The 26,488-nt window shown below is 35.6% G+C and overlaps 1 protein-coding gene across 1 annotated transcript; it reads left to right on the forward strand.

Moving 5' to 3' along the window:
* Positions 1-350: 350 nt before the first annotated feature.
* LOC137012653 (calcium/calmodulin-dependent protein kinase kinase 2) lies at positions 351-25,946 on the forward strand. Its single transcript, XM_067376016.1, has 16 exons — positions 351-477; positions 8,671-9,301; positions 10,515-10,562; positions 12,723-12,776; positions 14,001-14,052; positions 14,214-14,347; positions 15,769-15,805; positions 15,954-15,975; positions 16,071-16,159; positions 17,190-17,389; positions 17,482-17,535; positions 17,673-17,746; positions 17,829-17,916; positions 18,733-18,864; positions 19,041-19,141; positions 22,129-25,946. Exons 2-16 carry the CDS (start codon positions 8,714-8,716, stop codon positions 22,199-22,201), a joined length of 1,746 nt encoding a protein of 581 aa, XP_067232117.1. The 5' UTR covers positions 351-477; positions 8,671-8,713; the 3' UTR covers positions 22,202-25,946.
* The last annotated feature ends 542 nt before the right edge of the window (positions 25,947-26,488 follow it).

The raw sequence follows: 26,488 nt of genomic DNA on the forward strand, positions 1-26,488 counted from the left end.
CTTCAGCAAATTTCTTTAGGTCCAATATTGTGTTTACAAGAATAAATACCCATAGATGTGTGTCCAAATACAATTTGCACTGAAATTCAATGTCACTGGCTATGAAATTTCAGCCAGGTGCATCATTGTATTGGCTTGTAAGATCAATAAAATGGCATTTTGGGGCTTTACATAAAATTTTAAGATTCAAAAATGTAATTTGTGACGTAAAAAATTAAGTAAGAGTGCAGGTATTCGAGTGAAGCACAGCCATGAAGTTCAATCAATCAAGGACTAATAACACCCTGGGTGTCAGTTCAGCATTAGATGCAGTTCCTCTTGTGGCCGTTAGATGTCGCCACTCCTCTCACATTCACTCGCAGCAGAAGCACCTCCGTCCCCCGCTGCTGCACATCATACCATATCATAAACCGCTACCATTACTGCCAGCGAGCTAACAACATACCCTTCAAAAACAGGATCTTATAAACGGCCGAGGTAAGGACATAACACTGAACTAACGATTTGTGTTATACCTCTATATAGCGACATGCGTGAACATACTTGATCACAATCATTTTATTAATCCTCGGCTGGATTTTCCTAACATCTGTTTCGTAAGAGATGCGTTAGCCAGCTTTAGCAAAATAACAACCTGCCTTAAAATTATTCTCCAAACGGCATCGGCTCCTCGAGCTAGTGTCAGTGTATACAAGACGCTTTTACAGATATTATGCACGAAATTGCGTTGCATGTCAGCTGTAAAGCAGGAGTGATAAAAGCCTGTACACATTTAAATATTCACATAAGATGAGAAGTTGGGTTATTCTACGAAAAAGGCGCATTTTCCAGTTTGATAAGGTGATTTAAAGTTACATTTTGTGAGATTATTTACGTTCAGTGAGACAATTAATGTTTTAAGTGTTAATGAATTGCACTGTGGCATCTCAAATGAAATTAATAAATTTAAATGTAACGTTATGATAGGACAGGACAGATTGTAACAGGGTTGACAGGTTTTTTTTTTTAGTTCAAGTTGATATTACAAGGTCGTGAAACTAGATATGTATTTAAACATATAAACATATTTCAATTCTCAAGTATTTACAAGTTCAGGTAAACAGGATTGACATTTAAGAATTAACTGACAAAGTTGGCAAAAAAAAAAAAAAAAGATTTTTAGTTTTATATATTTTTATTTTTATTTATTTAAATATATATTTTAGATTTGATTTTAATCTTATATATAGCAAGAAGTTAAACAGACAGGAGACACAAAAATGACTCATCTTCATGAAGAAAGAAAAAATTAAAAATAAACTTGCTGTATGTTTGTTGCTGTGTTTAAAGTTGGCATGGCATCATCTATTGATTGTTAAAGTCATTTTTTCCACAGACAAAAATGGCACCTGATTTGTACAATGACCCAGTTACCAAAAAATATAGCATCCTTAATTCATTTTCATCCTGTCTGTTTGACAGCTGACAAGTGAAACCTGTAAAATCAGCATCTTGTGAGCTGCCTGCCTAGACAGTATTTTTGGCCATCAAAGGCACATTTAAAAGGTTTGCACGTCCAAAAATTATTTTAGTTTGATAGCTTGCTAGGTTTTGACAGCTATTGTGTGATGCTGTAATCTGTATAATATAATGAAAGGAGAAGCATGCATGCAAGTACATTAGATGCCAGTTGTGCTGTATTATTAACAAATGATATTTTGTATCCACTGACTTGTGTTTTCATGTTGCTTGGGTGTTTGGGTCTTAAATAGTTTGCCTTGTTTGGAGAGGGTGACATAAGAAGGTCCCTGGAGGGTTTTTCCCTGTGGAATGAGCCATTTGAGTATGATTGGATGTGCTGGATAAAGTTGTTTATTTGTCATGCTTCAAGTGCAAAAAGTATGATTGAGGTTGCCGTAATTACTTTTCATTTCTTCTTTCATTTCTTCATTTCTAGTTTATGGAACTTGATCAGATGCAACCATATCCACAGACATGGCCTTTTTTGTTTTTAAACTGCTTCCCAATTCAATATAATCTATTACAAGAAAAAAAAAATAAAAAATAGCACCGACTAGTCCCTCAGTTTGTAAAAACAAACAGAAATTGTGTTTTCAGTAATGTGCTTGCTATAGGAGTCTATGGGGCAAGGTATTGCACTAGGAAAAATGTTTAAAAAAAACATATAACAATACAATTTTATAGTCCAAATAAAATATAATTTTGTACAGAAGTTTCAATATAAGCGTGAGAGTACAAGCTGCACATTTCTGCTTTTTAAACCCTGCCGAATATTTTAAACTGAGTCATCTGTGGTGATGTCCTCCTGGGAAGTTCGTATTTACGTGGTGGGAAGTGGTGTTTACGACGTCAGGTGCGTTCAAGTCATTTTTGTCGGAGTAAGATGGCGGTGTACCTTCTCTTAAAGGTGCTGTATGCGATTTCTCAAATTCGTTGTTGAACGCTGTTGATATTTGAAATCAACCCAAACAAACCCAACCCTCTCTTCATTGCTCCGCCTCCAAAACTCACACTCCAATCCTAACCACCCTGCTCCGAGTCGGTCTCGAACCCCGGGCTGATCATTGCTGACATACGAGGCGAATGCACTACCAATGACGCTAAACACCGCATTCTCTAGCGGTCATCAGTGTGCAGTAGTTTAACAGCAAAACTACAGTACAGTACACTAGAGTAAGTACAAACAAGTGTTTGTTGTTAGTTGCCAATAGCACAGCAGCTCCAGACAATCAAAACCCAGTGTTACTCGCACTGAGATGCGGGATCAAAGCAGCCTCCACATCTTTTTTCAGGCCTTCCCGCTTAGCTCTCTCAAGCGCTGGAAAGCTTTTCTAATATAAATGCGGGTCCTAAAGCGATTGTCCAATCATAAACCTTCATTCCAGTGATTCTTTTGAGCTCTTTAGTATTGTGTTTTTTTTTTTTCTTCTTATTTTCAAAACTCGCTCTTGCTCTTTCTCTCTCCTCGACCGTTATACACTCCCTAATGCTGATTGGTTACACGTTTGTTGTTGGTATTGGCCCGACTAACTTCTAAACAGTGTAGTTGAAAAAATGCATAACCCACCTTTAATTAACTACACAAAAATACAGCAAGGTTTTTAACTCTATACTTCTAGAAAATGAAGAACAAAGAATGTGCATCAGATGTGTTTTGCTTTTTTATGTTTTTAATTCATTTTAATTAACTTTATCGTTACCTATTATATTGTTATATTACAATGCTATCATATTTTATGCAGGCAATCAGCTTACCTCGTTGTAAATAGAAAAGCCTGACAATATCACTGCTAATACCTTTAGGCAAAGTATTGTGGTACTCCACCATGTTTCTGTGGGGTCAAAATTGTTGCATTATTCCAAATAAAGATTCCAAGTAAAGAGTTTCACAAAAATTAATAAAATACACAAATAAATAAAATGAGATTTGCAAATATTTACAAATGTGTTTTATGTCACAAACACAACTCTGCATGGCAGTCATTTGTGAATTGCTTCTTGTGCATTTGTACAGTGCATTTTGAAACACTTCTAGCGTCAACGTGAAGACAAATCAACAAATAAGTAAACTCCATCCGTTTACTCAAGGAGCTACACTGCGCTGACCAATCGTGGCACGTTCTTGCTACAACTAGCCCTGAAATAACTTTGCTCATTCATTTACAGTATTATATTTTATGAGCCTTTTTCATATTAATGGGTTCAACTCACTCAACTCAAATCTTTCCGACATTCCAACATTCATTCAACATCATTCCAACTCACCATTTATTCGTTTTAAACCCGGAACTTGTGTTTAAATTGTTAGGTATAACATGGTAGTTTAACGTTAAATCACACTTTGAAAAAATCTTTGAAATTTGCGGAAAAAAAATAATAAGAAACAGATTTATTACAATGAAAAACCATCAAACGTGAAGTGTCACACAGGGAATTCTTGGAAAGTCAATTTACAGTTTTCAGTGAAAATTTTAAGATGGCTTGTTCATTTTCACTTCCAAAAACTCTTTTTTTTTAATTACAGTTTTTTCAATTATAGTAAAGGTAACTAACTGTTAACCCGGTTTTTATGGTAACAGTTTTACTGTATTTTACTAGAAAAATGACCTGATAAATTCCTGATAATTCTTTTGTCATCCTTGCTCTTGACCACAGATTTGTGGTCAGATTTACTTTTTTCCTCTGTTAAAGCGAACGTTTCAAAGAATGCTAGGCTGCAGATTGGCCCATACGGTCAATCCTCTGACCCTGTGGATGCCCCATGTATCTCACCATAATAAAAACAACCAGGGCATGGAAAGTGTGTGTTAAACTCAGAGTCATCTAAGGCTGCATCTGTTTGCTTCTAGGGTAAGACTGGTTTCTTCCAGGAGGTCATCTTAGGTGAGGGCTTGATTGAAAACGATGGATCTTTTTATGCGTTTGATGTTGTACTTTGTAGAAGCCCTTTAATGTAGACACCGTTTGTTATGTGGTCAGTGGGAGTCTAGTCCCCAGGGATTGTTTGCTTGTGAGTCTGAGTCTCCATAACAAATGAGGTTTGGATGTGTTTGGAAGGTTGAGCACATGGAGGAGAGGCACTTGGTTTGCAATCCATCAAAGATCGAAGTAGGTCATAGAGAATGTGAAAACTGCTTTCAGATTAAAATAGCTCAGCCTACCATTGCAGTCAGGCCACATCTTGCCCGCATCTACCGTGTGTTTCCTGTTCTTGAAAAGAGGACGTGATACTCTGCATTTCTTGTAAAAGCTTGCAAGGTACTCGTAATTCTGCCGCATGCATTTTAAAGTCGCTTGATGCTCGGACTGGATAATGCCACATCAATCCCTCTGACTTTCTGCACACTTTCATCTTCCTACCATCGGCACCTCATCTGACAAATGGGTCGGACATGCCTGGCCGCTCTGTGCTCAGCTGGGCTGTCTCTTTGTCATCAAGGTTGAGAAATGTGAGGATGGGAAGTCGCAAACGGCGCCCACACCAGGGACGGGCCAGTGATTAAAATCTGATCTGACGTTAAAAGGGTCTCATTGTGGGTTATCACGAAATTGGCCTCTTCTGCTTTGATGTCTTCAAATAGCTGATTCATTTTGTTGCGAGCTACTTTATTAGCCAACATGTACTAATAATAGTTTACAAGAAAGTTAACCATTAGTGATTTGGTGGTGCTATTGTATAATGGCAGCAGATGTCAATACTATGACACTTTGATATGACACTGAATGATTATCATCAGAGATAATCAATTCTATTGATTTTTTTTTTTTTTTTTTACCAGTAGTTACACTTTTTCTTTAATATTTAATAAAGTTTTTGAGTCTCTTATACCAACTAGGGCTTCATTTATTCGATTAAAAGTACAGTAAAAGTAGTAATATTGTGAAATATTATTACAAGTTTAGAATTTTTTTAAATAATTTTTTTTAAAATATATATTTAAATATTTTGGTGCTGAAGTAACATTTCTTACTTAATAATATTATATATATAATTACGCTCAAAATATATTTGCATAATATTTATAGAATATTTTAAAAATAATTTATGACTTAAATGTAAATGTTAAAAAAAAATATATATATATATATATATAATATGCATATATATGTGTGTGTGTGTGTGTGTGTGTGTGTGTGTATTTACAAATGTTTATGTTAAATGTGGTTAATTGCGATATATCTATATATAGATTAATCATATATTAATCATATTTTTGTGGAAACTTATTTTAACTAATTTAATGAATCCTTGCTAAATAAAAGTATTAATTTCTTTCAACAACAACAAAAATCTTACTGACCCCAAATAGTTGAATGGTAGTGTAAAATGTTTAAATGTAAAATATACATTTATAATTTAAATCTTAAATTGTATATTAAATAGAAACCACATAAATATAATGGTAGTAATATATATTTTATTAAAATAGTTTAATGAGGATAAAGGTACTTTTGTCTGCTTGACTGATGATTCATGATATATGTTTTAAAATGTTTAGCCTATAACACAGAATGCTGCAAATATCATGTTGCGTGACGTTATAATCACTTGGCTCTTGTTTCTTGTCATATTGATGTCATGAAGAATCCATCATTCATTCTCCTGCTGGCAGAATTTCTCTGTAGGTGATAGATGGAGAGAGGCAGTTTAATAAACAATATAAACTACATTTGGTGCTTGCTTAATACCGAGGTTGACATGTTGTGTTCTTCTGAGTGGTTCTAGAATGCTCCTATGTGGTTACTAGATGGTCGCTAGGGTGTTCTAGATGATTAGAAAGTGGTTTAAAATAAGAGTCTGTCCCCAAGTTTATATGGTATTCTGGTCTCTGGATATGGCTTCACAAACAGTCCTTTCAACCACTTGCTCACAGTATCGTTATTTCTGTCTTACAATAATTCAAATTACCACAGAAGTAATTACTGGGATAAAAGTTTATAGTTCAGATATAAACACTGATGTCTACAGTTGCGATCAAAATAGAGCAAATCATCTTTTGAAAGTAACGTGGCCCTTCAAATAACGATGGTATCAATTACATTGTTGTTACACCACTAGCCCCTAGGTGGCGACAAGTGCTAAAATATTTGTCATTGAATCATTCATTCAAGTGATTCGTTCAAAAACGCTGATTAATCCAGTAATGAAACAAGTGCCCTCGATTTAGCAGTTTTTTTCTAAGGCATGTTTATGAAAGCTATTGAACTAAGGCCTAATCCTGGCTTAGTCTAAGCCCTGTCTGTGAAACTGGGCCGTGAAGTCTTTTTGAGCGAGTCATTGAATCATTCATTCAAACCAATTTTGAATTATTTTTTAAAAATATTCATTCTAATTAATTAAAGATTTTAATTTCAATTAATTTTTTGTCAGAACCTCTAGTAATTCACGTTATTTTATTTAGCTGTCTGTTCAGAATCGTGAGAGAATCGTGATCTCTATTTGAAACAACAACAACAACAACAACAACAACAACAAAAAAAACATGTTTCTCAATTTATCTATAATTGTGCAGCAGCTATACTGTTTGGAGAGGTTGTTTCCAGTATGGCTGGCATTTTTAGCCAGAAAAGCTTGAATGTCAAATCCTCATCAGTGTGTTCTGATTTAGAGTGAAAATGAGTGTCAGGGACGTAATAACTTGAGAAATAGATGCGGGAGGGGTCAAAGATGAACGCTGAGAAAAATATGCTTTTTTCCCGCACTGTGTTGTCGAAAGTGGGAGAGAGAACACCATCTTCCAGCTGTGTGGGTGTTTTGACAGGAGAATTCATGGAGGCCAGGGCCCCAAGATGATATTACAGCAAAAACACAAGTAGAGATTCAATCACAGATGAAGAAATGACAGGGAATGAAACCGAGACGGAGAAGAAAAACTAAGCTGCATTGAATCTCTGTAAATGTGAGAGATAGAAATGAGGACGCACAGAGGGGGTGGGCCAGCCCACACAAGTTCTCCTTTCTGAACCCCTCAGAGTAATGAATGTCTTTTTATTGTACCTGCTTATATTTCTCTCATTCTGTGAGACCCACACCTCTCCCACACATACACACAGAGAGAGTCTCCAATGTTCAGAAAATCTGCTTTCCAAAGAAACTACAGTTCTAGTTTGCATGTAAATCAAGGCCAAAAGAAACGGAGGCTTAGAGCAGAATGGAGATATGTAATCTTTTTCGTGCAGGCTTTACTTGTGTTATGTTTGAAGTGACTGAATACAGCTTATTAGCTGTATTCTGTCATTTAATCTGTATAGGTAAACCATTTTTCAATGTAATATAATTTTACAACAATGAGTTGACTTAAGGACAAGCCTAATACAAAAATGGAGGTCAAGTATATGTGGAGCAAAGGTTTTTGGGTCGATTGCCATATATATATATATATATATATATATATATATATATATATATATATATATATATATATATATATATATATATATATATATATATAAAAATAGAAATAGAAAAGTACATTTTATTATATATATATATATAATAAAATATACTTTACTATTATATATATATATATATATATATATATATATATATATATATATATATATATATATATATATTATTAATTTTAGTAAATTATTTATTATATATAAATAATAAATATTTATATAGAAATAAAATTTTAGAAAAAAAAAATCACGATATTCATAAATACATTAATACTGTATATATGTCACAAAAATAAATATAAAGTCATGGAGATAAAAAAATGCAGTTAAAAATTTTACAACAGCAAACCTTAAAATTTTACCTTTTTTTTAACAAAAATGTATTTGTATATTATTTACATAATATTTATAATTTTATAAATTAAGACCAATTAATTAAAATTTAAATGTTAAATATAAGTATTAAATATTTATATAATAAATATTAAAAATATATGATGTATAAATTGTATATTATAAAATATTGGTGGTTCAAATTGCTCTTTGTGATCTCTATATTAGGGGTGTGCAATATCAAGAAAAAAACATGAAAAAAAAAACAAAACAAAACAGAAAATATAATGAAATGTACTTTTGACTTGACTTTTCCTTCACTCAGATTGTAAATTGATCATACCGCCCATTCCCAAATACTACTCAAAGTCAAAGAAATTCATTGGTCAAAAAGCTGTGTCCTACATTTACCAAATCTGTTTTTCTTGCAAGGTGTTGATGGAGGGGCTACTGAGAGGTGTTTGGGAAGGACACTATGTTTCCCTGTGTCTCCTCCTGGCCCTCTTCTGATCCCCCTGCCGCTCTCGGCCATGCTCCGCCCATTCCCTCGGTACAGCCGCCCAATCACCCACTGCCTGACCTGCTGCGGAGCTGCGTTGTGCTCCCTTCCCCATCCACGCGCCTGAGCCCTTGCACCAACGAGATGGAGTCCATGATTGTGGTGACGGAGTATGAGCCCAGTGGTGGCTCAGGGCAGGAGGGCGGAGAGGAGGAGGAGGTGGAGGACATGGACAGCTCGGAAACACCAGAGCCGGCGTCGTCAGGTCAGGTACCGCCCTTCCGCATGGCCTCCTGTGATCTTTTATCCCACACAATGGCCCGCCCGGAAGCGCTCTTCCCAGAACCGCAGGAACACAGAGGTAGACTCAGCCTCTCCGACAGGAAGCTGTCACTACAGGAACGCTCACAGACACTTTCGTCGCCCTGTGGTTCACCGGGGCTGAACGGACGCTATATTTACCCATCACTGCCCTACTCTCCAATCACCTCCCCTCACTCGTCTCCACGCCTCCCTCGAAGACCAACCGTGGAGTCTCATCGCGTGTCCATCACAGACCTGCAGGTAGGTGGCCGAAGTTAAACCCCAAGTGTTTTTGGAATTGTTTGGAAGTCCCTTACAAAAAAACCCAGCTGTCTCTACAACACAATCATGCCTAATGATTATGCACTACTGGTCAAAATTTTGGAATAATTAAAATTATATTTTCAAAGGAGTTATGTTCACCAAAGCTACATTTATTTGATTAAAAATAATATAAAAAACAGTAATATTGTGAAGTATTATTAATTAAAAATCTGTTTTCTATTTTAATATATGTATGCATCATGACTCCAGTCTTCAATGTCACATGACCGTTCAGAAATCATTCTAATATGATGATTTGCTGCTCAAGAAACATTTATTATTATTATTATTATTATTATTATCAATGTTTAAAACTATTGTTTTTGCTACTTAACATGTTTGTGGAAAACATTATATATTTTTTTAGGATTCTTTGATTAATTATAAGAAATGTTCTTGCTCAGCAAATATTAGAATGATGTCTGAAAGATCATGTGACACTGGAGAATGTGTCACCACAATCCAGCTTTGCCATCACAGGAAAAAAAAAAAAACATTTTAAAATATATTCACATAGAAAACAGCTCTTTTACATTAAAATTTTCAATATTTCACAATGCTAGTGTTTTTACTGCTTAATCAAATAACTGCAGCTGGGCTGAGCATAAGAGACTATTTTCCTAATAGTGCAAGATTATATAATTGTACCACCAAAAACGAGACAATACAATGCTGTGGCCTGAGATTTGAGTTGCTTGTGTGAGAACTGATGTTGTCTTTGAGAAGAACATTTCCTTTTCTTCATTCTCTGCACTGGCTTCAAGTCTGCAAAGTCAAGGTTGAGAAGGTGTGTAAGGTAAGGTTATTGACAGGAGCAATTACCTTTCTCTTAATGGTGCTTGTCAACAGAAAGTTCCCCAGTAGATGCTTCTGCTTTTCCATTAGGACACGAAATCAGCAAGAAATGTGTGTAGCTTTAGCTCTTGTGCCTTTCTCGACTCAAGTACTCCCTGTAGTACTTCTGGTGCTAATGCTTTCGATTCTTTGAACCTGGAATGTTGCAAGCATCATTCCTGATGAGAGAATCAAGTTTGCGTTTGCTGTGATCTTTGGCCACACTGGCTGAAGTAGCTGTCCTTCAGTAACTAAAACTCTCTAAAGAAGACCTCAATGTCATTTATCGATGTAATTTGTTGCTTTATTTCAAAAGGACTGCGTGCAGCTCAACCAGTACAAGCTGAAAGATGAGATCGGAAAGGTATGTTATTTTTCATTTATTATTTATGCATAGATCATTTCCTCCGGAGAGTCTGAGATGAATGAACGCTCTGCTGAAATAGTAATTGAGCGGTTGTTCTTATTTCAGAACAAACAAATATCTCACATATTTGATATAGTAAATATAAAATGCTAATAATTTCTGACACTGGAGTAATGGCTGCTAAAAGTTGAGTGTTGCCATTACAGAAATAAAAAATCTTTAAAATATATAAATAGGAAACAGTTATTTAAAATTGTAATAATATTTCACAATTTTACTGTTCTTATAGTACAAATAAATGCAGCCATGCATAAGTAAAATCCCTTTTAAGACAAGTCATTTCACTCGGCGGCCATCTTTAAAACGCCTCTTGGGCATGCAAGTGCAGCTCCTATCTCTTTGAGTGGGGAAACATCAAATTCTCCAAAGCTGTTTGCCAAGCTTTTGATTACATTTCATATTTTAAATCACCAATGAAATCTGATAACAACTGTCTCAAAAATTTTGTTTCTAAATGCTCAAATCATGACAAAAAAAATTTTTTTTCAGGCTGGATCAAGCTAATACGCATGCACAGTCTCTATAGGAAGCATGCATCTGTTTCTATAGGAACCGGAGCTTCTAACGGCCACTGCAGTGACACATGTGATGACTTTACCAATCGGCCATTGGCTCTTTTTTAGAAGGCGGGACTTATTCTACCATATTGCGCTTTGCACTTTCTCCCATTCATTCGGTTGTCTAGAAGGGATACAGCAACGGCCGTAAGTGAGGCAAAATTTCATGATAAAATAACAGTAAATTAATTTGCTACTTATTTTCTACTTGTCAGATTATGTTTTATTAATGACTACACCTACTTCAACCCTAAACCTACCCTTGCAATAATGCAAATACAGTAATTAAATGACCCAATATCAATGTTTGCATGCCCAGTGTCCATAGCTGTATCTCTTCTAGTCTTTACCCATTCATAATAATACGAGTGCACCGTCTTTCTATATATAAAGTCTTTGGCATAGGTGGCTTTTTTCAAAAGCATTAAAAAATCGGACTGATTACAAACATTTGAACGGTAGTTTATGTATAAAATGTAAATAAAAGGACCACATATTGACACTATTGACCATTCAGAATCAAGTATTTCACAGAGACTTGCATAATTTAAAAAAAAAAAATTTTAACATGCTTTTATGGAATAGAATAGAATAGAATAGAATAGAATAGAATAGAATAGAATAGAGGATATGTTTTGTAACAGTTTGTTCAATGTTGTATAGAAATAATTTAATTAGTATTTGAGTAGAATTTTTGCTTTTTTCCAGTATAATTTTTACCATTCTAATTTTTAACATGCTACTACGGTAATGCCATAGTGTTTAAAGTATCTTGGAATACCATACCATACCATACAATACAATACAATGCAATATAATATAATACAATAGAATAGAATAGACAAAAAGTACCATGTTTTACCACATTGTTTTTGTTTGGGTTTTTTTTTTGGATATGGCATGATGGTAATACCCTGTTATTCTTTGAAGAATTCAGATTACTATGGAATATGAATAGGGTAATTATAAAGTACCACGGTATTCCCATCTGATGCCATCAGTAAACCACAATTCCACCACAGTACTTTATTCTAAGAAGCATAGAGTAGGATAAGAGCATGTAATAAATTTACTACAGTATTTATAGTAATACAGTAATGCAATTAAAAGTAGCAGTGAAGTGTTTTCGCTGTTGCTGTTCCACTAAGCTTCATCTTGATATGAAGACACGGAAAACTGTCAGCTTGGATGGGGAGATTCCTGCTCTGCTCTCATCTCTGTGTCTGAGGGTTGGATTCCCTGCTGGAACGGCAATCTGCTCTCCCAGCTGGGACCTGTGTGTGTGTGTGTGTAGGTTTGAGAGAGATAGAGACGGAACAGAAGTGGAATTATGCCTGTCTGTGGAGTTCATCATGACACCGGCTGTTGCCTACTGGCTCGGTTTGGTTTACATGTTCTCCAGTTAATCAAACGGCACAAATGCTTGGACACTTTAGCTTCCTGTTTCCCTCAGTTATTGCATGTTGCTGAGTGTGTTTGCACTGCAGTTTGATCCATTTACAAGTTGTCATGACTGACACACCTTGTTTTCCTGATAAAGGGCTCCTATGGAGTTGTCAAGCTGGCGTATAATGAAGACGACAACACGTACTATGTGAGTGATGCAACATGGTCTCTTTACAATCTCGCACACATATGTTTACACACTTGATCTCGGTTTTATTTAGGAGACAAGGAGAGTAAAGAGCTAACATCCTAGTGTTATCAGCAATCGTTGAATTATGATTGCCTCGTTGAGATCACCTTCAGCAGCCAAAAATGGCCCTGTAGACACTGTCACAGGCTGCCTTCCTCTCGGGAAGTTGCTCCTTAAAGGGATAGTTCACACAAAAATTTAAATTATCCCATGATTTACTCACCCTCAAGCCATCCTAGGTGTATATCTGCAGTATATCTTCTTTCAGATGAACACAATCTGAAATATATTTCAAAATATCCTGTTTCTACCAAGCTTTATGTTGGTAGTGAACACCCCCCCACCCCCCCTCCATCTATCAAAAATATAAACCATACGGCTCCAGTGGGTTAATAAAGGCCTTCTTACGCGAAGCGATGGGTTTTTGTAAGAAATATATACATATTTAAAACTTTATCAAGTATAGTAACTAGCTTCCGGCAGATGGCATATGCATCGATTTGCAGTGGAAGAGTAACCTCTGACCCGATACATGATGCAATGATGAATGCAGAAGCTCAGAGGATAGAGCAAAACAATGGATGGATGCATTTTTGGGGCTTCAAAACAGGCCCCCATTCACTACCATTATAAAGCTTGGAAGAGCCAGGATATTTTTAAATATATCTCCGATTGTGTTTGTCTGAAAGAAGATATATATATAATATGTGTGTGTGTGTGTGTGTGTGTATATATATATATATATATATATATATATATATATATATATATATATATATATATATATATATATATATATATATATATTATAATTTCTCCTCTTTCTCCTCTTCTATATTAATTTTTGTGATTTTTATATGTGTGTGTGTGTGTGTGTGTATGTATATGTGTGTATATATATATATTAATTTGAAATAGAATATCCTTATCTTGATGATATTATATTCTTCTTTTTATTGTTATTTTTATTATTACTACAGCATGTTAATAATAATAATAATATGTTGTAATATTTTAATATTAATTTAAATTTGTTATTATTATTTTTTTATCCCATTTTTTTGGGGGGTGTAGTTGTAGTTCTCACATAGTGCTGGTTGTAGAATGGGGCATATGTCACCCAGCACCAGTAATGACACTGGATATCTGCTCTCACTCTCTCATTCTCACTGCTCTCCACAGGCCATGAAAGTGCTGTCCAAGAAACGACTGATGAGGCAGGCTGGGTTCCCGCGTAAGTGTCTGCTTTAAAGCAGATGGAACGCACAGCGGGGTTTATGATTGAGTGTATGTGTGAGTGTATGTGTGTGAGGTTGGGGGTGCACTTTCATCAGCTAACAGAATGCCTCATACTTCAACCTTTCACATGATTTCCTCTTGTGCTGATTTAAACAGGCAGACCTCCTCCTCGTGGGGCAAAATCTGCCCCTGAAGGCCACCCTCAGCCCAAAGGGCCGCTGGAGCGTGTTTACCAGGAGATAGCCATCCTCAAGAAGCTTGATCACCCTAATGTGGTTAAGCTTGTGGAGGTGAGTGCTTCTATTCTCACTATGCAGCCATTCAATATGCAGTATTCTTACAGTGTGAAGTGTGTAATTTATGCCCCACTAACGTGGAATTTAAAAAAATAATGACTGTTTTCGAACAGGTTACCCAAACACTTCCACCGTCAGACAAACAGAAAATGCAATTTATTAAACTGGGATAGGGAAAGTATTTTAACCTTGAAAAAATATTTAATTAAAGGCACAATATGTAATTTTTCACTGCTAGAGGTCACTTATTCAAAACAAAGGTGTAACTTGATGACGCCTTTATTTCATGGAATCATGGAAGGTGTTGTTTTCACGTCTACATCTGGTGGAAAAGAATCCGATGGGACTAGAGCAGTACAGCTTTTATTATGTCACAGACGACCGCTTCCGCTTCTTCCGGTCATGTGTATGTGGGATAACGCAGTGCTGTTTTATCATATTAGATACATTTGTGTGTTGAAAGTTGTTATAATGCGTTCGCTCGGCGGCTACTACGAGACACTTCCTGCACACTGCAGTAAGCTAGACCGATATTAGGCATGGTAAAACATGGTACTCGTGGTAAATCAAGAAAACAAGATTTAAACAATAAGACTTTCTGTGTTGAGCTGTATAACATGATTAGTTTTCTGTCAATGAATGTATCCAAACATCTGCTCACCTGACTAATAAAACACATAATATATTAAAGCGTCTTTGGTATTTTCATGATTTCTACAAAATAAGGGTAACACGGGTTTGATGTCATTGATAGGCGACACACAGGCACTGTCCGTGTCCTGGTTAAAATTGTTTATTTCTCTGGATTTAAACATTCTTGGAAACATTTGGGATAATGTAAGTACACAAGTCAACAAAATATATTACATTGTTCTAGTGGTTTTTGGATATTTTAATCCAAAAATCCTACTGTACATATTGTGCCTTTAAATTTGACATGAATAAATTTGCTCTGTTTTCCAGTAAAAATGTATAAACATTTCTTAAAAGATAAAAGTACTTTGCAATTATTCAAATTAGAAATTAATCAAAAGTCATTCAATTTTAAGTATAACTCTAACAATATGTAGTGAGGTTAATGCTTAAAGCAAAAATAATAATAAGAAGAAGATGAAGAAACTGTTTGTTTTTATGATGAAAATATTTTAATGGAAAATTAATTAATTTGAATGTACGGTACAACTAAAACACTAAAAGTAAGCCTTTCCACGAATTTCCAGTGGAAAAAAAGTCAGGAAAAAAACTGGGTTGTCATAATTAGACGTGACATGAAACGTTAATGCGGTCCGTTATATTGAATTAACTGAAGCCTTGTTTTTATTTGCATCAAATTAGATGTGGCATAATATAAGTTCTATGCTGACTGGTTTCATTCTCTTTCTAAACAGCTTTGGGTTGTTGTTTTTTTTGTGCAGGTGCTGGATGATCCAAGTGAGGACCATCTGTACATGGGTAAGTCTGGCCAGATACTCCTCTTCTTGGCAGATGCTACACACGTGCACTTGCACAATGTATTCTAAAATTTTCAGTGATAAATGTAAGTGAAGTCAGAGAATGTAATGCATAACACCTTAACTCTGTTTCCTCTGTGCTTTCACAGTATTCGAGCTTGTCAAACGAGGGTGAGTAAGCACGTTATTTCTGATTGTAGCGCCGGCCCATGCTGTGCTAGTGTCACTCTGCTAGAGAAACTGTGTCTTTCCCCATGTGTTTGCAGAGCTGTGATGGAGGTTCCTACTGATAAGCCCCTGGATGAGGACCAGGCACGCTTCTACTTCCAGGACTTGTTGAGAGGAATCGAATATTGTGAGTGTGGGAATTTAGCTATTGCTTTGCACTGTCATCAGTACTCATGATTGGTACCAGTACATCCAGCTAAAAGGGCATGGTACCTTACAATTGGCTAGGCTCTGATTAGTCTCATGGAGCCTAACTTTTGTCCACAAAGCTTATTCTGGCCAACAACAACCCACTTAGTAGTGTTATTTTAGCATTATTTATATACTTATATATTATAGTATTTATTTTTATATATTCAGTTCTTTTATTTAAATTTTTTCCATTTTTTTTGTAATTTATTTTTTAAGTTTGTGATTTTTGTCATGTGGTTTTGAAATTTTTATGTTTTTTTATAAAAATATATATTTTTTATAATAATTTATAGCTTTATTTTTATATACTCTATTAGAGTATTTATTAATATTTTGGCATTAGCCATTCAGTTATATATTCACTTTTTTTTTTCTTTTTATGTTTAAGTTTGTCACTTTGACATGTTTTTCTCATTTTCATTTTATTTTAGTATTTTTACATATCTTTAATTTTTTATACTATTATAGCATTTCGTAATATTTCGACTTAGCCTTTTTTAATATACACTTTTTTTCAAGTTTGTCATTTTGTCATGTGCTTTTGTCATTTTAATATTTATATATTAAAAATAAAAATATATATATTTTTATATATTTAGATTTTTTTAATTTCAGTTTTAGAAATTATATTTCAGTTAGTTACCAATATAAGGTTACCAAAACAATTTTTTTTTCTAATACTTATATTTTATTTCTGCTTTATTTAAATTATCAAAAACATTTTTTAATAGTTTTAGTTAACGATAACAGCACTGCCACTTATAAAGGAAGAAGCCATCTAACTGACATTTAAATGACAGAAAATCTGGGTACCAATAGCATTAAAGCTTTGGTTTTCAGAAAGTTCTTGACATTTCTTTCTGAATTATGCATCAAATAGCGAGATTAGATACAGTTCTTGTTGCTAGTCTTCAGAATGCATTAAATAATGATCAAAAGTGATGATAACTATCCATCCCCAACAGTACATTATCAGAAAATCATCCATCGGGACATCAAGCCTTCCAACCTGCTGGTGGGAGAAGATGGTCACGTTAAGATTGCCGACTTTGGGGTCAGTAACCAGTTTGAGGGAACGGATGCCCTGCTGACCAGCACAGTGGGAACGCCAGCATTTCTTGCCCCAGAGACCCTTTCAGAGACACGCAAGAACTTCTCTGGAAAGGTTAAATGCTTTTTTATAAGCTAGTTTCTCTAATATCCTGTCCATATTTCTGTCAATTTTATTTCAATTAAGTTAACATCATGTTTCTATAGGCTCTGGACGTGTGGGCAATGGGAGTCACCTTGTATTGTTTCATCTTTGGAGTGGTATGGCTTGTTTTGACCTTCATATTTCTCATTAAATATGCAGTGTTAAAAATAATCCAAAATTAAATTCAGTAAAACTGTGCAAGAAAAATATGTAAAACGGATGTTGCCTTTGACTTTCCTTCCTCTGTCCACAGTGTCCTTTTATGGATGAGCGTATTTTGAGCCTCCATCAGAAGATCAAGACCCAACCAGTGGAGCTTCCAGAGAAGTGAGTATTTCTCCTGAGCCTGAAAAACCTTCCCCTCATCCCACCGTTTTGACATTGATAGTGTTTTTCTACCACTTAACAGTGCGGACATATCAGATGACTTAAAGGACCTTCTTTTTAAAATGTTGGACAAGAATCCTGAAACCAGAATAACTGTCCCACAAATCAAGGTCAGTATGACTCTTTTCTTCACCAAGGACGTCCCCTTCCAGTTCATCATAGGTGAAAAGCGTAATTTCAGAACCACGAACGACACCAGTTATGTTTCCTGAATGCTAGCCCACATCTGTGATTGGTCAGAAAAACGAGCTGTTTCACCCCAGAATCACTCTATTGGTTGATGTTTTGTTTTTCCACTTATACACACTACCGTTCAAAAGTTTGGGTTGGTAAGATTATTATTATTATTTTTTTAATGTTTTTGAAAGAAGCCTCTTATTCGTACCAAGGTATTTATGCATTTATTTAATCAAAAATACAGTAAAACAGTAATATTGTGAAATATGATTGCAGTTTCAATAACTGTTTTTATTTGAATATATTTTAAAATGTAATTTGATGGCAAAGCTGAATTTTCAGCATCATTACTCCAGTCTTCAGTGTCACGTGATCCTTGATCCCTGATTTGGTGCGCAAGCAACATTTCTTATTTTTATCAATATTGAATACACTTGTGCTAGTCTTAATAAGTCTTTTTCACATTAATAATGTTTTTTACTTTAATGTTTGATTAATTTAATGTATCATTGCTGAATAAAAGTATTCATTTCTTTTCTTTTAATTTTGTACAGGGTAGTGTCGTTTTTCTTTTAATGTTAAATTTAGCCTCTGTACTTCAATTGAACCAAAAATAAAACCCTTCCTTATTCTTAAAAGATGATTTCAAAGCACTTCCTGTGTGAATATAGGACACCCCAGCTGCCTAGACACAGTCTTGAGTTAATTAATGATATCAAAGCAGGATTTTTGTTCCGTTGTTGTTGTAGGTGCACCCATGGGTGACACGGCACGGCGCTGAGCCCCTCCCCCCTGAGGACGACAACTGCTGCAGCCTGATAGAAGTGACAGAGGAGGAGGTGGAAAACTCTGTCAAGCACATCCCCAGCCTGGCCACTGTGGTGAGTTCGCAAGCCCCTGGTGGCCTATTTAGACAATTTTAGTTCTTTTTTATCAATACACATAATGTATTCAATGCTAATGACCACATCAAATGAATAAACAGATTGATGACCCACAAAGATTACAACCCAATTCTTGTTTTTGGAGTTACTTATACTTATACTCTCTGCTACAGATCTTGGTTAGGACTATGTTGCGCAAACGTTCTTTTGGAAACCCGTTTGATTGGGGCCGCAGGGAAGACCGAAGTCCCGCCGCACCAGGACACGTGCTATCGTAAGTCTTCCTCATTAGGGATGGGCTATAACTGGAACAGACTTCCTGAACATAGACTTGGATTTCTGCAGTGGTTTCAGTGATCATTGAAATGGTTTGTGTAGCTGGTTTGACAGTAATTTAATTGAACCTACTAGTATAGACGTACTTTAAACAATGCTATGTCACTATACTAGGTCCTACTGTAATAGTAGGATGATAAAGCGTAAATGTATTTTCAGGTTAAATAGAGTTTGTCTATGCACAGCATTTCCACAGAAAATAATTTTGACTACTTTCTCAATTCCTTAAATACAATCAAAAAATGTGTTTATAGTAATGCACCTAAAATGTAAGCCTATCCTTTAAAATACTTTTTATTCAGCAATGATGCATTGAAATTAATCAAAAGTCACAGTAAAGACATTTATAATGTTATGAAATATTTCCATTTCAAATTAATGCTGCTTTTTTATTTGTTTGTTTTTTACTTACTATTCATAAAAGAATTCTGGGGAAAAAAGTATCAAAAATATGAAGCAGCACAACAATGTTTTCAACATTGATGATAATAATAAGAAAGGATTCTCTAACACAAAATCAACGTATTAGAAGGATTTCTGAAGGATCATGTGATTTCTGGAGTAGTGGCTGCTGAAAATTCAGCTTTGCATCACAGGAGTTTATTGCTTTTTAAAATTAAAAATGGTTATTTTCTCTCAATTAATAAATGAATGGCTTTCAAATCATACGTCACAAATCATATGTTACATTTTGAAACCAAAGCTACGTGTTAACATTAAAGGCACAATATGTAATATTTTTGGATTAAAATATCCAAAAACCACTAGATCAATGTTAAATGTGTTGTTGACTTGTGTACTTACATTATTCCAAATTTTTCCAAGAATGTCCAGAGAAATAAGCACTTTTTGTACCAGGAGACGGACTGTGTCCGTGCGTCGCCCATCAATGACATCATATCCGCGTTATCCTCGATTTCCGTTTTATTTTGTAGAAACCATGGAAACATCACTAATCATTGTTCTATAGCTGAACACAGTAAGTCTTATTGTTTAAATCTCATTTTCTTGTTTTACTGCGAGTACCATGTTTTACCATGCCTAATATCGATCTAGCTTACTGCAGTGTGCAACTAGTAGCTGCTGAGTGAATGCAGAGTAGCATTATAACAACTTTCCACACACAAATGTATCTAATATGATAAAACAGCACTGCTTTACCCTACATACACATGACCGGAAGAAATGGAAGCGGTCGTCTGCGGCATAATAAGCTCCACTGCCAAAAACCCAAAATCAAGGCGTCATCAAGCTACGCCTTTGTTTTGAATAAGCAAACTCTAGTGATGAAAAACTACATTTTGTGCCTTTAAACACTTTTATTGTACTTTCCATTAGCTAACTGATTAGCCTGCTAAGCTAAAATGCTTCATGCAAGATGCTAAAGGCTCTGTCCAAATGATACTTGATGTGGACTTGTGGCCTTCACTTGTGTGCATCCATAAAATCACCATAAAATGTGTTTAAAATCACATACTGTTTGAGTATTTGCTACATTATTTTTTTTTTCTCAAGTACATTCTATATGTGTTTAGTATGAATGGAATCCAGATATACTACATCTGCCATGTTGCCATTATCATGTGAGTTGCGTCACGTCACTGCCAATCACAAAAGCCTCATGGGACAATAAAGTGCCCATTGGATGCGCATGTCAGAATCTCACCAGAAGTAGTAGGTCATCCGGTTACTTTTCACCTACTGCTTTAGGAATACTGTGAATTTGGATATACTACTTTTTTTCACTTATTATATAGTAGGCAAGTATGCATTTTCAGTCACTGCTTTATAGTCACCATTTTTTTTGACTCATGAGCGCCCCCTTTGCAGCAGTGCTCAATGCTATGCTAGGTTAATTACTCCTTGTTACTTTACCCACATTTTTTGTTGGTTTTCAAAACCCTAGGAGCAAGTATAAATTATTTTCTGTGGTAATCAATAGCATGTTCAAGTAATATTTAGCATGAAGTATTCTTTTAAGCCTTTTGTTTAGTCGTGTTTTCAGGAATATTTGATAGATACACTCCGATTTAAGAATTCTCACATATCCGCATCTCTCCTACCGTCTAGAAAAGGGAGAGCAGGGAGTTTGAAATACTGCCGCAATCTCGTTACCCCCAGGTAAAGCTCCGCTAGCCTGTTAGCGCTCCACCTATGTCCTGTTCACTCTCCTCCACCTGTATTATATGTATATGTAAGAGATAATGGTCATGCCCATATTGAATGATCTGCACTTAAAATGAATGACATGGTGTTTTTAGCATGCTTTTAAGATCAAAACAATTAGCATTCAGATGGCTTAAAGAATAACAAGCTTTCCCGCTTGTTTTCCTACCTAATAAACAGCTTTTTATGCATGTAATATCCAAAATATTCATGATATTCCCTCCTAAAAACCTCTTGTATGTATTTAAGCTACTTTTAATAGTACATCAAGCATTTATATTTTGCATGTAATGTTTTAACAGATAAATATAAGTTAATGGGCAGTTCAGGATGATGTTTTCCAGGTCCTTCTAAATATCTGCATGCCCCTCATGGGTAATCTCAGCAACGAAAAGAAAAGAGCATCCTGATTTGCCACCCAGCCATGATATATATATATATATATATTTTTTTTTTTTTTTTTTTTACGAGGACTCTGATTGGTTTGTTGGACTGGGTGCATTTGCATGTGGTGCCACAGTCCTGGCCTCCCCGGTACAACCCCTGGCAAAAACATGGTAGTCAGTCACTCTCATGTGCCTCCATCTGACCCCTAGCATATGACTGATGCGATGCCATGTGCTCCCCCTCGCGCTGACTTAATTTCCCCTCTGCCTAACAATTCTAGCAACACTTAACAACAGTCTGCATTGCTGCAGACAGGTTGACGCGCCTATAATGTGCGGTTATTTTAAACCTCCACATTTGTCTGTTTCCTAGGAAACAAGAGAGCGAGGAAGGCATGCGGAGCATGGAGCTGCCCTTCGTGGGCGAGGATGAAGTTCTTTCCTGATAATTGTGGGCGTCTTACTCGGGGGAAATGCATCAGGATGGGGCCGTTGTGGCTTCCAGAAGGCCAGGATATGGACCTGGGACTGGGGCGTGGACGGAAGGAAGTTGTTGATGTGGAGGGTGCCCACCCGCTCATGCATGCATTTGTACAGTCCACTGCAGCATGCACCGTATCTGTCCGCCCAGGTCTCTGCCATCTCTCAGGACCTGTTTTCTGTGTGCGCGTGTTTCTACTCTCCTCTCCGGCACGGAGACTCTGCTACAGCTAGGGGGCGCCACTGAAGGCTAAACGGATAATAACCTTTAAGAATTTTTTACAAGAAATTTGCGACTTCAGTCATTAATTAGAGAGACATTGTGCTTGATTTAAGTTTTGCAAGTGAATTTGAAAATAATTCATTTAATTTTGAAAATCTCCTCAAAAAACAGGTTTGACAAAATTAAGATTAAATAATAAATAAATAACACACATTTTTAAAGACAAATAAAAGAATAAATGACCTTTAATGATTAAAATTCCTCAAATTTTTTTAGAAGAAATTTATGATTTCTTAGGTTTGTCCATCACTCATCAGTTGTTAGATAGACATGCTGCTTGATTGCAGTTTTACAATCTCATTAGATTTTTAGAACTGAATTTGAAAATAATAAAAGAAAAATAGCTCAGCCTTTCATCATAAATTAATTTCAAATCTTCTGAAAAATCAGGTTTGTTTGAATAAAGTATGATCAAATTTGAACATAATAATAAATACATTAAAAAAATGAATTGAATTAATTTTAAGTGAGTTTTTAAGAAATCAAATTCTTCGAATTTTGCAGCCAGGAAATGTGTATAAATATAGTAAGGAGACACTTCAGGGTGTGATTTAGGGAAAATACAGATGTGTTTGTATGTGTGTTTGTTCATATATCAAATCACACAGCTTTGTGTTTGTATTATAATGTCTGCGCTGTAGATGGTGAACAGGATCAGACCTGGAAACTATCTGTAAACTTCCTTTTTAATACAACAAAGTCCAAATCCAAGAGATCAGAGTATTATGCATAGCATGTTTTTGAATAGTAGTTCAATTATTTAGGGCACAACGAACATCTAGGGAATGCCACTATAGGCATTGTGACCATTCTTCTCCTTGTATGTAACGTGACCCTTTTAATCATGAAAGTAATAATGTAATTTCGCTTCCTTTCCCTGTGTAGAATTACCAAAATGCCATGTAGTAGTGCATTTCCTACTTCGTCATGATCAGAGTGAATTAGCTATCGCCATTTCTATATCGGACACATACTCTAACGTTCTTGAGGAAATACAATAACTTTGTGCAATCTATGCATGACTTTTCACTTAAGGAATCAATGTTTGTCAGTCTGTTTTGACACAAATGTATGCCTTACATTTTCATACTCATAAGTGTAGCATAGACCATCAGTACATGTGTAGAGTTTTTTGGTACAATAGAATTGTAGATAAAGTAGAATTTGGGATTTTAAATAAGCTGTTCTAGACAGTGTAGAAATAAAGTAACTTGCTTAAGCTCAGTTTTAAAGTTAGCAAAAATAGTCCAAAGCCCTGTTGAGATTTTCTCAATGTGCACTACGGTCATGTATCTCCTGTGTTGATGATTTTTCTATGATTGTTTTAGCTGTAGTTTCAACATGTCTGAGTGATGGTGCTTTTCCACCACTGATTTATAACATAGTTCATGCTTCCATGTATCAGGGGAGTCTTTTCTGCACAAGTAGGTTGAATGTATGTTGTTGGTTTACCTTGTAGCTAAAGTCAATTTTCTTTAACTTTTTTTTTCCCGCATGTTAAACTTTGCTGTATTTTATAGTACTTGTTTTTTGTGACTTTTTTTCTCTCTCTCTTTTAGAGATTTATTTTTGTGTAGGTACTATTACTATGCATAAGAAATCTCACATTGTGGTGCAGTTCTGGACTTTGTAAGTCAGTCGGTTGGTCCTTTGTGTTTGTTCTATTGGATGTTGATTATTGAAAATTGAAGCAAACGTGTAATTTTAACTCAAATATGCATGTGCACCGACAGACCGAAGCTGGTTATACAATGTCACTACATGTAAGTGAACATTTTAATGATTTGCTGAACAGTTTTTGATGACCTTTAAAGGTGCTGTATGTCATTTGTTGACCGTACTAAAGCATAAAAATACCATAATATGCAGAGATTCTAAGTTCAAACACTTGTTTCTCTGAAAAACAACCAGTTATTCTACTTTGAAATGTGCGTTCCCTGTCGGAATGTATATTTTTGTTTTGGTCTGTGTGATCCCGCCCACTGCCGCTTTACCCAATAATATTTCGACATCCCAGGTTGCCAGTTGGCGGAAAACACAGCAAATTGCAGCCATGGATAGTTTTGCCAAGTCCTGTTGCCGCGGGTTGTTTTTCATGTCTGCAACCCCAAAAAAACATGATATTTACCCCCTGAAATGCGATTTGACCAGGGGAACCCTGCCAAAAACGGGGATTTTACCCTCCAGAATGCGATTTTTACTGGGGGACCCACCTGAAACATGATTGGGCTAGTTTTAAGTAGCAGTTGGGCTGGTTTTGTTGTGAAAATCTGGCAACCTAAGCTGGTTGGCTGGTCTTAGCTGGTTTAAGCTAGAAGTAGCTGGTTTTAGCTGGTCTCCCAGCCTGGGTTAGCTGGTGTTCAGCTGGTTTAAGCTGGTCTCCCAGCCTCCTGGCTAACCAAAACCCCTCTAAAACCAGCTATGACCAGGCTGGGAGACCAGCTAAAACCAGCCTGACAAGCTTAGGCTGGTTTTAGCTGGATTTTTCCCTGGCCATGGAAACCAGCAAACAAACTGGAGATCACAGATTCTACCCAACCTAAAAAAGCAATAAAATATTGCAAACGTGTGTATATATACTAACTGATCAACTTGCAGTGTTAGACTGTCAATATAACATACTGCACCTTTAAGTAATATATTCAGGACCAGAGAAGCACCGTTCCCTTTTTTTGAGTAAATATTTTTAGAGAAAATCTAAATATATATATGGAAATTTATCTTTGCACATTGGAATTGTTCAAAAGATGCATGTTTATTAACTTCAAATGAAGGATGAGGTCTCTGTAACCATGTTTTATTCTTCTGTACGATCAAAACTAGGAGCAAAATTCACCAGCTGAAATCAAAGACAGCATTTTTCAGTTCCTCATGTATATCCACTTTCTCAAATACTGACCATGCGAACGGTAGTTTGAAATGATTGATTGTAGAGGTGTATATCGAAAGGGAACGCTGTACTGTATATTTCTAACTTCTCGATATCATTCCTCACTGTATCTGCCCAGTATTTCCTGAAGGGCTAGGGTAAATGTTTGCATCCATATCACAAAAGCGATTGCGTTTTGAGCACTGTTGAGAGGGCTGTTTACATGTTACATAAATGCATGCCGTCACAACCACGCTATTTCATTCAGCATGTTTTCAAAGCATGTTTGAGCTCTTTACAGCATCCTCTGATCTCATTACTGATCATTCTATATATTGTATCCAGTTGATTATTTGAATAAATTGAAGTTGCCTTTAGTTTTGCTTTTTTCTTCTTATTCTTTTTTTTTAAACATATTTTCATAATATTTGCTTTTTAAAAAAAAAAAAAGAAAGAAAGAAAGAAAAAGAATCAGGAAATTTTCAAACAATAGGCCTACATGGTATAGAAATAATGTAGATTTAAAGGAATAGTTCACACAATTATGATTTTTCTGTCCTCTCGTTTTGTTTTTTACAGCAGGTAGAATGTCATTTAGGTTTGGTAAAGCATGAGAGTGAGTAAATGACAGAATTTTGACTTATTTTTCTTTCCCTCGAGTTTACTGTTCTTTTCAGGAAAGAAATATTCCTTTAAATTCCACTAGAGGGCGTCAGTGGTCTCGTGACAGATTGTTCATTCTGCAAACAAAAAATATCAGTAGACTCAGAATATTTAGTTTTTTTTTTTTTTTAATAAGACTGAAAAATATTTTCATAGACTCAAAAATAAATCAGACTGGGATTAAGACACGCATTTATATAGGTAATTTGGTATTTCGTCTAACGTGACACCTCTGGGGATATAAAACACGAAATTGTACAACGTAATTGCCATATTCACATATTCGACACAAAAATATAAAGGATACTCTGCGAGATATTTTGCCTGAAAATGAAAAAAAAAAAACTATCGCGTGTGGGAAGCGCTACAAATTTGCAATCTGAGAACTGTATGCGCAGGTGAGTGGAGCCTATGATTAGCATGAAGGCTTTATCTCGC

The sequence above is a fragment of the Chanodichthys erythropterus genome, chromosome 22 (assembly GCF_024489055.1).
Source record: "Chanodichthys erythropterus isolate Z2021 chromosome 22, ASM2448905v1, whole genome shotgun sequence".
Classification (NCBI taxonomy): Eukaryota; Metazoa; Chordata; class Actinopteri; order Cypriniformes; family Xenocyprididae; genus Chanodichthys; species Chanodichthys erythropterus.

Excerpts from the sequence above, each read along its gene's own strand:
- LOC137012653 (XM_067376016.1), top strand. The coding sequence starts at position 8,714 with ATGTTTCCCTGTGTCTCCTCCTGGCCCTCTTCTGATCCCCCTGCCGCT. Across the intron at positions 15,806-15,953 it reads TGAGGACCATCTGTACATGG|TATTCGAGCTTGTCAAACGA; the intron begins GTAAGTCTGGCC and ends GTGCTTTCACAG. Across the intron at positions 18,865-19,040 it reads TCCCCAGCCTGGCCACTGTG|ATCTTGGTTAGGACTATGTT; the intron begins GTGAGTTCGCAA and ends TCTCTGCTACAG.